Consider the following 12118-nt stretch of genomic DNA (forward strand, 5'->3'; position numbering starts at 1 on the left):
CTTTGTTTGGAAGAGACACTGGTTCAGTAATGTGACCAGAAAATGCTACACTTCTGAGTTCAAGAATTGAATCAAGGCCAAATTGCTGCTGCTGCTGCAGGGTTAATGACGCTGTTACCCTTATGCTGAATTAGTCTGGCATGTTATGGACTTGTTTCACGTAATGAGGACCATGGAGGATACAGCTTCCACAGCTGGAAACCTTTATGAAGTTGTGCAGTTACTGGGGAAACACAGGTGAACTCTCCACTAGATGGACTTAGAAATTTCCTAATTGCTTTCTCCTTTCAAGACCAGCTTGCAGCATTAAGCAAGGTGTGAGCTGAGTTTTCATCTTACTCAATGTTTAAGGCCGATTTAAGACCAATTACTCAGTGTTTAAGACCCTAACCCAATTCAGCTTCCTTAACAGTAAGTCTGTATTTTGAAAGCCTCTTTTACTTAGTTAGTTTAAGAAAAGTAGCTTTCTGTAAAGCAGAGTGGGTGTATGTAAACCATGTTAACCTGTACTGCAGACACAGAACACTGAATAACTTTATAAATATGCCCTACACTTGTAGCTGTTTGAGTATTAGTGCAGGTATTTGGAATAGCAGGCCCCTTACTGTCTCAGGGAGCAATGTTTCTCAAAAGTGCACTGCACAAAAGTAATCCTTAGGGAGGAAAAAAGGAAGACAACTAGGAATAATAAAAAAACCCTACTGGGGAGGCCATTACAGCTTTACTGCCAGAGTCCAAGCAGCCATTAAACTTGCCATCTAGGTGTTATATTCTTACAGTACAAGTGTAAAGCTTTAGATTCAAGATGAAAGACAAGCTAGAACATCACTGAAGCATAAACAATACCAAAGCTTGTGGTGTGGGCAGCAGCAGTCCTTTCAGTGAGAGACAGTTCACAGAAAATTGCAGGGGATAGAAGCAACTTTAAAAATGGTATTTCACACTCAACAGACATTAATTCACAATTAGTTAAATACAAAGCTCTACTTGTGTATTTAACAAAAATATTTCAAAGTTGACATTTCATATAACTGGCATTAATACAGACAGCTACAAGCTGGGGAAGGGTCAAGGTAAGCAGCAGAAATGACAGGTTTGTGGTTCAGGGGAAAGTATTTCAATTGGCATGGTGGCCATCGACACACACATTGATGAACATACATGTTTGAAAGTCGGGTTCTCGAAGTTCAGGCTCTTTCCTTCTTCATACAAGGCTTTGTGATGTTTAGTGTCTCCTCCCTTGCCCATCCCAGCTAGAATGAACAACTTAAAAGCTGGATGGAATGGCCCTCTGGATGGCCCAGGAGGAGGCACCTTGGACACACACGAGTGAGGGCAGTGCTTACACCGGGCTGCAAGGAACAGGAGCAGAGCCGGACAGAGCCCCAGAACCCTCCCTCGCTGAGTGAGAGAGGCCTTCCAGGGACACTCAGTGTCACAGATCCTTCAGTCAGAGCAAGTCCTGAGCCAGCCAGGGACCACTGACAGGTAACACACCTACTGCCCAAGCTCAGAGTTATTTGCAGCCATAGACTAACAAACACTTTGCTCCGTCCTTTTGCAGAGTTCAAAGGATGATGTTTGGTTTTTAGCAATGTGTGTATCCTCATTTTGTCTGGTATCCAGAATGCTGCATTCAGAGGTATTTCCATGACTTGTAGAGATAACTTTTCAGGGCTTGATAGTTACCCTATCACCTGTAATACCATTGGGGTATTGTAAAGAACCATAAACAGGACAATTCACCTTTTTTTTCCCCCCTCCAACCAGCAGTGGAATTTGAGAAAGTGTTGCTGACTTCTGTCATAACACCTAAATAATGTCATCTCTAGATATACCAGAACAGAAGAAAGGCAAGAAGATTAGGACATTCAAAACCAGCTTTTTATCCTAATCAGTAAAGTAAAGCCAAAAATGCTGAACACCTGCCTGGAGACAGACAAGTAGCAGGAAGAAAAGTAACACCTCATAATGTAACATCTTGGGGTTATATGACAGAGAAGAGGAATGGATGATACACCTGCATCCAGGCTGTTTAAAATAATTGACACTATTGTGGGAGCTGGGTCCTTAGTTAGCATAGCAGAGTATTCAGGCACTAGTTAGATATGCAAGAAGTTTATCAAACCTTAAAGTATCATATTAAATATCCACGCAAATATATGAAAAATTTGACTGGGTTCTACTTCTGTCCCTTTATTAGGTCAAAAGATGAATGCAAGTGTGTCATAATAAGCCAATGTCCTGCAGCTTATTACACACCAAATCAAAAATATAGAAAATAAATGATAATCCTATCTACTTACATAAAAAGGTAATTTTTAGAGTAAGTTTCCAGACTTGCACAAAATATGCAGAAAACTGCATACAATCAGTTTCCATAAGAACAGCAGTTTCATGTAAAAGGTGGGTCAGCCTGCTAGCCAGATCTGCTTTATACAAAGCTCTGGAAAATCAACATTTCAACACTGAGGGGCCTGTCCTGCTGTCACTGCAATGGCAAACACCCACTGCCACCAGGACAAAGCCCTGGAGCAGCCTCTCTATCCCCCACCCACCTTTGCAAACCACTCTCTGACAAGATACAGAAAAAAAATAGCTCTATTAGGGAGTAACAGTGATTTAAAGGATTGTAACATGTATCCAAAAATCAGTACAAGTGGATCAGGCAAGGCTGTTAAAATCATAGTTCAGTGTTCTCATCTGCAGTTGTCCTGCTCCTGACCTGACCACGGCCAAGCAGCTGTTGGAGGAGCTGTGCTGTGGCCGCCCACCTGACCTGCCCACCTTCTCTCTCACTTCAAAGCACCTGCAGTACCTCAAGCTCCTTCCCACCCCACCTCATCCTTCTCTCCCTGTCTTCTGCCACCCTGTCCACTACAGAGGACTCTGAAATGCAGATGAGAGGAACTACAATAGCACAGCAAGTGTAAACAGTTAGTAGGCCTGCCATGTCTTTATTGCTGCAGGTTTGGCAGAGGGGCAGTCTCCATCCCCGGGTGGAAGTTGAGGCAAAAGGATAGTAACGGTTAAGATAAAAAGTGATGAACAGCAAACTTAGGAAAAGCAATCAACATATTTCAGGGCTCTCGGAAAAACCTGTATCTGGAAGTTACTGCAAAAACCTTGCACTTGCATGGTGGGCTTGCCCCTGACCCTGAAGTAGTGCTGTGCAGTGTGTGATGGTCCCGTCTGACCTACTGGCATGAATACAGTCGGATCTTCCTGCCCCTCGGAGGCTAAGGCTACTACACACAGCTACCAGGACGTGTGGTTCAGTTCACAGAAGTCTCACAACTAGGGTCATTCCTTGTGCAGTGTTTGATGGAGGTGAAGGTAAAGTGGTTTCTTGGTCAACAGTTGCAATTTCTTCCTTTTAAAGTCAGTGGGTTTTTTGTACCTGTAACCACAAGAAAGCGAGTTAATCCAAGTGCTAAGGGCTGCACAGGAAGATGACGGCAAACTAGAAAGCTCGTCCTGTACAGATCTTACTACTCTAATCTTTTAAATACATCTGACAAGGCTTATTGGAAGCAACAATAATGAGTAGATTTACAGGAAGAAACTCAAACCAGTATTTTCTCTGGCTTATTTTTTTTACAGAACAAAGATTTCAATATGTAAATGAGCGTAATATTTTTGTAAGGAGATTCCCAACATAATACTCTGGACTGTAGGAGATCTGGTATCAGTTACTCAGTACTTCAGAAGTACTCCGGCTATCACAGACTAAGCACTTTTCCTAGAGGTGCCCAGAATTGCAAGGTTCACCTTCTTCTTGAAAAAAACCAATCCCCAAAACCCTCACTCAGACCTTCAGCCACGCAGCAAGGGTAGGATGCACACCACAACCACTGCGGCATAACTGGCTGATCTATTTGTCTCCTTATTAGGGCAAGGGGAGAAAAAAAACCACAACCACCCAATAATGCTTTGAAATGTTCATAAAATTTGCAAATTGGTACCTCATGTCTCAAATCAGCTTTCCTTTATGGAAGTTCTGTACCAAAAGATTGCGAGTTATTGTTTTTAAATATAGCTGATCTGAAAGTCAAGCTAAACTCCAAATTAAAATCTCCCATACAGACTTTGTTAACTTCATACAAAATTAGGTTACAAACACCAGCATTTTATTTGGAAATGGTCTAGTTTCTGAGAAGGGTCTCTAGCCATCTTACTTGCCTAAAAACAGTTTATCTTCCCTTCTTTATTAAAAATAGAATATTCTTTATGGAAGTCAGTCTAACGAGTCCAAGAAACTTTTCTTGATGCAACAAGTCACACATTGTAACTGAAGTCTAGTTCATTTCTTCACTCATTGTCATCCATAATTGTGAGTCACTTACAGTTCTATAACAATTGCCCCAGGTTTAATTTCATCCATCTCCATGAAAGCAAAGCACTTGGTGCTAGTAAACCTTTTCTTAGGCTTGTAGTGTTTGAATTCAAAGAAAATAGCTGCACCTAGAGTGAAAAATGGTTTAATAGAGAAGTTAGCAATTATGGCTAATAGTTATCTGCCAAGAAAACTTATTGCTGCCCGTACATTGGAGGGAATTATCTCCAATAATGCTTTTGTTACTTACTCAAAAGCTACTCTGTTCTTAAAATGCTCATCACTCTCACAACAGCTTGTCCTCTTCACTCAATTGCTCATACCAGGTAACAATGACTGAGCAGGTGATAAAGCAGCTCAATACCCCTGTAGTAGAGCAGACTGCTGCATTTTTATCTCTTTTCATTTCTCCCTTGTCTGCAAGTCATTGCAAGGACCAATTTGAAAGGACACAAAGGTCTATTTTTATCCTTGTCTGGATCTCAAGCCCTGCAGCACCAGCTCAGGCACAGCCTGTTTATTAGATCAGGAGCAGACCAGTGCCTGTGCTTCCAAAGCTCCCGGGCCCTGTTTCAGGTCCCTGGTACCACATACCTTTTGTTAGTCTTTCAATGTGTTTCTGAATCTCGATGTCCACATTAAAATGGACATATGTGTCCTCCTTTCTCAAAGCCACGGGAGTATCTTGCACAGGAGTCAGATCTATCCCATTTAAATCTGCAGGAAAGAACAGCATGAGAATGGCAGAAGCTTCTCAGACTTAAGGTCCTGCTTTAAAAGACTCATGAGTCACTCCTAATCCTGCCACAAAAAGTTAATGCACACCTGGATTTTCCCCCTAAACTTAAAAAAGAGGCAATCATGCCTCTTCACAGTCAGTGCATTTTCTTCTTGATTGCAACATGAAAGCAGCTGAAGTTCTGACAATATTTCAGATGAAAAGTTGGAATTCTCCCTCTTTTGATTTTTAAGAGTGCATTTCTTTCTGCTCTCAGCAAAAGATTCCATTCCCTCTGCACACAGGACTCCATCAGGGCTTCAGCCTGAGTGGGATGTGCACCAAAGGCTGCCCTCCACACAGGGTCTGCAGGGCACAGCTTACACAACCTGGATATGCCCTGTCTTGTGCCTAGACACAATGTCCATTATTTCTCTTGGTTTTTCCAAGGACAGAGGCATTGTGGGGCCACAGGCTAGATTCCAGCTCCCAGCACCACCCACTGGTTGTGCTGCCCAGGCACAGCCACCACAGATTCTCACTAAGCCTCTGCTGCTTTCAGGAGTACCTGTGTCCTCTTACTCCCTCCCTCTCATTACTGATCCCTTTCCCTCTGGCAGAGGAAGTTTCTAAGACATGGCCAAGATTACAAGTATGGACACGTTGTGCTTGGGGCACAGGCTGAGGTTGGGGCCCTGGAGCACCACTGATGCCCTTCATCCAGGGCATGGGCTGGGATTTGCCAATGTCACATCAGGAATTAAACTCTTTCCAAACCTGCAGAAGAGCAGCTTGGTACAGAACCAAGGAAAACACCTGCTCAGTGTCTTCAGACTCCTAATAGTGAGAAAAAGACTTTTCAGAGTTACTTTTCTTGACCAAAAATCTTGAGAAATAAAGTATCAAAAGGCACCATTAGCAGACTAGGTGATAGCCTGCCCCCCCACACTTTTTGATCCTATTTTCTACATCATTCCTTGGCAGTCACCATTTACAGGTAAGTGAGTTTGGAAACAAAAAGCCACATGTTAACAGGCAGACTTGTTGGGAAAGCAAGCCTAGCAATACACAGTCTCCCTTAGTTCCAGAAAGGAAATGAGAGCTAGCTCTGAAGGGAAGCAGCAGTTTTACCACTGTGTAATAAAACAAACACTTTGGTGGCAAGGAACAAGGAATGTTTGCTTTACAAGTTCGGATATGGACTCAAGTGACACTTGATACTGTGACCCTTCCTTCTGCCAGCGAACATGGCTGGTGGAGGAAGCACTGATCGCACATCTAACAAGTATTTAATCCCTACATTTGCTTTCCAATGGCACATCTAAAGAGGACACATACAAAGTTGTTATCACAACTGATAACCAGCGGCTGCTGGCTCAGCTACAAATTTTTATACAATAAACAAAAAATACCTCCAAAGATTGTAAAGAGAAGCAGAAGTCAAGCAGGGCAGGCTAAGGGTAAACAACTTTGACTACAGGGGCTTCCTGCTAAGAAATGCAAAATGGGGAACAGACACTCCCACTAGAAGGAGTGTGAATACCAAAAATCTGAGTGTCAAGCAGAAGACATCAAGCATGCTGCCATTTAAAACAGAGAGAAATCCTAATATTACCTATTCCAGAATAACAGAGAAAGAAGTTCTTCCAGATTCATGGAAGCTCTCAGAGGGGGAGGCCGTTTGCCTACCATGCTTTGGCCAAAACATTTCACTGCCAAGGCTAACATATATTCTATATTTTATTTCACTTGCAAGCTTTGCTTCCCAGCTTTATACCCATTCCTCTAAACATTAGGGCTTGGTAAGATTATATTTGCTTTACTATAAAATTAGTTTATTAAGAGGGCAAGAATGGAGTCAGCAGGCTGTGGTTCACCATCTCCAGAAAGCCCAGAGACCAGTATGTGTTGGGGAGTACAAGCAGTCCAAACAGATCTGTACTTAGAGCCAGCTGAACAAGCTGGAATGGAGAAGCACTGCCTGCCAAGTCACTGACACTCACTCAGCTCCCAGCACGGGGAAGGCACCCTGGAGTGCACAGAGAAGTGCGTATCCTGCACAGATTCCCTTCTCAGTATCTCTCAAATACAGAATTTTTCCACCCTTGATTAAAGCAGAAGCTTTAAGTCCACAATATAAAATGCAAGTAACAACAAACATTTTTCCCAGCAGGCTGAAAAATCAATGCAGCTTTCAGAAAATGCACTCTGTCCAAACTAGCAATGAGGAGCCAGGAACAGAAATCATTACCCTTTACACTGACAGTGATGTAAGGATCAATGCACTGCCCAGCATCTTTCAGACCAATTTTCTCTATGTTGATAGTGAGTAACGTCATCCCGGGTTCAGATGGCAATCTGGGTAACAAAGTACCTGGAAAGAGTAAAGCACATTATTAACCCTCTGTGTCATCTTAAAGCAGAGGCCCTGCTTGTCCCATTTTCTCTCATGGAAGATGATGTTCTCCTCAAGGGGTTCAAAGCTCCAGGATTCATATCCCAGTAGTACACAGCACTGTGGGAATGTCTGTGTGCAGAGACACACAACATCATTTGACAGATTTCAAAGCCCACACGAAAAAACGAGGACTGTCTCAAGTCAAATCAATTCATGAAAAACTAATGCCATAACAACAGAGAGGAGCTTTGTTCAAAGTGTTATTTTTTGCTGTCACGCAGAATAACTCATTCATGGAACTCCCTTTATATCATTTTGGAGGATTAAATTTGGGAGGCTGGATTCAATCTGCAGTTGAAGGAGCTTCAGACACTTAATCAGGAGTCCCACCCCATTGAGCATGACTTGGCTTCATGCTGAACATTTACACTGGGAGATTAAGGAGGAAAATGGCCTTGGTGCAACTCCCACAGCACATAAGGGAACTAGAGGATTGATTCTCAAGTATCTCAATTCTACTGGCCTCTACTTAAAGAGAGAAAAAATAGTATCTGCATCCCCCAAGTTGGCTTCTGCCTTAAGGAAGAACTTTCCAGCTCTGCATGAAGAACAGTTTATATCAAAACTTGGTGGTCAGCATAAATGAATCCTCACAGTGCTAAGGAAGACTGTGCAGCTGGCAAGAAATCCAAACTGTTCAAACTTACTAAGAGCCACAATATTCTGTCACCAACAATGGATTAGGTTATTTCACGCTGAATTTAGCAAAAACTGACACACTTCAAGCCTCTCTCCAGTATTAGATGAATTAGCACCAGAACAGAAAAGGCTCAGACTCAAGAGCAACTTTGATTTAAAGTTTTGGTTTTCTAATGAAAAAAAAGTTATCCCCAGGCTTAAGATCTAAAGAAAGCAATAATTTTCTTTGACAAGTCCAATATGGGTTTTTCCTCAATACTTTTTTTTCCTCTTGAGGAGCTGAAGAACCAAGGACTTTTTGTCCTGTGAGAGAGAATGACTTTGCAAGAGGGGACCATGTATTCTGCCCTTAGAACCAGAGCCACAGCTTCAGCAAGATTTCATCAGCATTCCTGAACCCAGTCTCCCTCTCAGGATCATTAGCAAGACCCGAATTCACATCCATGATGCTGTATGTTTCTGTATTCCTTGCCCTGGCAGCTGGCAGGCTCATGGCCTCCAAAGCACCATGTCTGCAGCCACTTCACAACATACCATGGCAGAACTCGACCCACTGTTCTGAAGACAAGACTTCTGATATTGGGTGAGAAATGTTAAAACTAAACTCAGAAGAGAGCCCTCATTTCTGCAAAGCAGCACATGTTCTAGTTAACCTCGCTTTCTCTCTTGAACAGATGTTCAAAGATAGAGTCCTTATTTCAATCTAAATCAAGGTAGAAACAAGCCCCCCTTCTCTTTGGCACAAAACTTTGCTCTGCCATTTCTCAGTTGCCTCCTAAAAGCAGCATGACCTCCAAGAGCCAGGAACAACTCGGCCTTCAGTTTTTCCTGTCCATCACTCAAAGGGTTATGTGATACTTGATAGAAAAATCACCAGAAAGATGTATCAGACTGGCATTTATCGTAAAAATAGTGGCCTAAGAAAAATTATTCTGTTTTTGCAAAATGCTTTCCAGAATATGTGAAATTGCAGAGTTGCAATGAACAGAACAGTCAAGGCCACTTCCATGAGATAAGAGAACAGTAGGACAGAAAGTCTCCAAGGAACAGTTTCCCTTCTGCCTCAGCGGGAGGAACAGTGGACTAGAGCAGCTGACTGTAACCTGTTCCATGTGAGTCACAGCCCCCCAGTCAGGCCTGGTGCTGAAGCCTCTGGAGCCACCTCAGACAGGAGCTGACAGTGGCCTCCCCACGGTACAACTTCACTGAGGTTGGGCACCATCACACTGCTCTCTGCCCCCGTGGCTCTGGCCCATGGGCCTTCAGCAGGCTCACATTGGGGCCTTTCAGGAGAACACTGCCAGCCATTCCAGATACAACCACAGGTCATCTTTGCCAGAGTGGGAAGGAGCATCTACAAATGATGTAAGTGTCCTCCTACAAAGTGTGTTTCAGAGCTATGACAATGATCCAGCCCTACAGCTCTCTGCCACCAAGACACAGGTGCTTAAGTCTCTCCCTTCGCAAACCCCAATTCAGAGGTGGAGGAAAAACTGACAAGTCTGCTGGGTTCACAAATGAAAATGGTTCACAGAAGAACCCACTGCAAGCACAGCACTGGAATAAAGTCATATATAACCAGGAGAAAGGCAGGAAACCTTTGCTGTTAGAGGCAGCAAGCTATTGGTCAGTTCAGCTCCCTACAGCACAGAAGTCTAAGTACTCTGTATGTAAGATTTCCCAGAAATGTATATTCCAGTAAGTAAAATCCAGCTACACCTACCCTTGGCTACACAACTTAGAATGCCTTCATTAGCACAGCAGGACTTCTAGAAAGCTATGTAAGGTGCATTAACAGATACAAGCTTCGCTTTTTCTGGTACTGAAGGCAAACAAAGATCGGTACAGAGGTGCCCAGCACTGCAATTGTTACCAACAACTGTGTTTTGAGGATTGGAACTGAGAGCTGAATGAAGAACATCACAGCTATGTGAACATGACCAAAGAAATAACTGTACCTACTAAAAGGTTCTCATACCTTCACTGGCTCCTGGGTTAGATGGATGGGGCAATGTGATAACGATGAAGCCATGCATGTAGAAGACAAGACCACGATCAGTTAGACAATACAGTCACACACTACGGATTAAAGGCATAACGAAGCAAGGAGTGCAACACAGTTCTGTCAATTCAATATAGGAAGTTCACTTCATTTATAAGGCTCAACCCAGAAGGCTGCAAACTGCTTTTGTTTAAGCCTCATCACCCAGAGGAAGAGCAATAGACCAACCTCCAATCAGGTAAGAAACCTCACAGTAATTTGCATTCAGTGGGGAAAAGAAAATCTGTGTTAAAGTACTGCAAAACCACCCCTCAGGAGTTTAGATTACTGTAGCTATGAGGGAGTTTACCTTAATGCAAAAAAAGTAATTCAGAAAAGTCAGATATGCAGTCTATTAAATAGATGACAATGTAAAAGAGCAAGTAAGTTCATGAGTTGCTCTCACCTCCTCTTAAAAGCATGATCTTACTGAGAAATAATTCTGTAAGAAGTATATGCCCCAAACATCTCTTCTTTCAGACTTGGCTACCCTCCTTCTTTGAAAATGATTTAACTGTAAAGTCAGTCTGTTTATCATTAGCTTATATTGTTTCTTAAGTCCATACACAGCTTTTATGTCCACTACATACCTACAGCTCTGATGGGTTGCAGAGGTACCTGTTGGCACTGTGGCAATGGTCACAACCTTATTGATTCACCACCACACCAAGAGCCACTCAAGGTCTCTCTGCTGTACTTTGGACAGACAGAATGCATCTCCATAAATGGATTTATCACGGTGAATAACAAGGATCGAGACAGCAAGTGTCAGCAACCAAAATTCACAACACATTACAGCCTATTTGTGAGCTTGGCACAAACAAGTGTAGACTGTGTACACCTACATCAGTCCAGCCTGCAGGGACCACATTCAGTACCATGCCCTGGCTCACATCTAAGGACACAGATGTGTTTTCTCCAGGCACAAGTAACGCAACACCCCAGCTCTTTCAACCATAATTCCAGTACTAGTTTCCTTACTTCTTATCTCATTTCTGAAATACAAAGTTTGTCAACCGGCTCCGTTTCTCCTGCAAAGAAATTACACCACAAACCTGAAGAACCTCTGTTGGAACATCTAAATTGTCAAAACCTGATGCTACAGGTATATCCAGTTCTACAAGTGCTCTCACATGGACAAAGACTTAAGCTATCAAAACCAACATCCCCTCTTTATCCTCTCAGAGCTTGGCTTCACTCTAAGCCACTGTCTCACCAGACAATGCAACACAAAAATAACCAGCAACAACTTATCACATCTCTAGCAGGATGTGATGCTCCTTGCAGGAGAAACACTGCCACAATTTACATTTTAATGCATCTGAAACACTGCACACAGTACAGTTAAGAAAGTGCATGGGATGAAAATACTGAGTTTGAATAAGGAGTAAAGGCTAATTATTTGAGGTAGATGATACCACCCTCACAGGTTATTCATACAACTATTTCACAATGAGACACTGTTAGCTGAGAAAAAAATTCACTGGCCACCTTTGTGGTTCTCCAATACAGCATAAGAGTTTACATTAGCTTGTTGCTCCTCACCCAAACTTTTCAAATCACGGGGGAGAAAGGACCTTCTCAGAGACAGAACTTAGAGATGCTACACAGGCTGGTATGGCAAGGCTAGTGCCCCTACCTGGAACTCTAGCAGGAAAAGAATCTGGAGACCCTGCTCCAGCTCCTCCTTCCTCGTCATCCTCCTCAAACTCCAAGTGTTCCTCTTCTCCAGGTGCTAAAATCTTCCTGTAAAACACAAAAAAGAAGAATGAGACCAACAATCACTCATCATCTGGCATTCAACTCACAAGCCAGCATCTAGGTACAGAGCAGGGACAACACACTTTATTGTCATTTCATACTTCTTCTTAACTTCTACCTGTACCTATAGACTCTGACAGACTGCAGGAGCTCAGAGCAATAGAA

General features: G+C 42.8%; 1 protein-coding gene across 1 annotated transcript in view; it reads right to left on the reverse strand.

Moving 5' to 3' along the window:
- Window positions 1-690: 690 nt before the first annotated feature.
- The window catches only part of AIDA (axin interactor, dorsalization associated), a 29429-nt gene continuing 18001 nt past the window's right edge, over window positions 691-12118 (reverse strand). Inside the window, exons 6-10 of the mRNA XM_027681760.1 lie at window positions 11832-11938; window positions 7306-7428; window positions 4931-5053; window positions 4347-4464; window positions 691-3400 (exon numbers count right to left, since the gene is read on the reverse strand). Coding sequence (XP_027537561.1) covers window positions 3304-3400; window positions 4347-4464; window positions 4931-5053; window positions 7306-7428; window positions 11832-11938 — 568 coding nt within the window. The 3' untranslated portion in view covers window positions 691-3303. The remainder of the gene's footprint in view (window positions 3401-4346; window positions 4465-4930; window positions 5054-7305; window positions 7429-11831; window positions 11939-12118) is intronic.

Source organism: Neopelma chrysocephalum, unplaced genomic scaffold, assembly GCF_003984885.1.
Source record: "Neopelma chrysocephalum unplaced genomic scaffold, ASM398488v2 Primary Assembly neopelma1_61b, whole genome shotgun sequence".
Taxonomy (NCBI): Eukaryota; Metazoa; Chordata; class Aves; order Passeriformes; family Pipridae; genus Neopelma; species Neopelma chrysocephalum.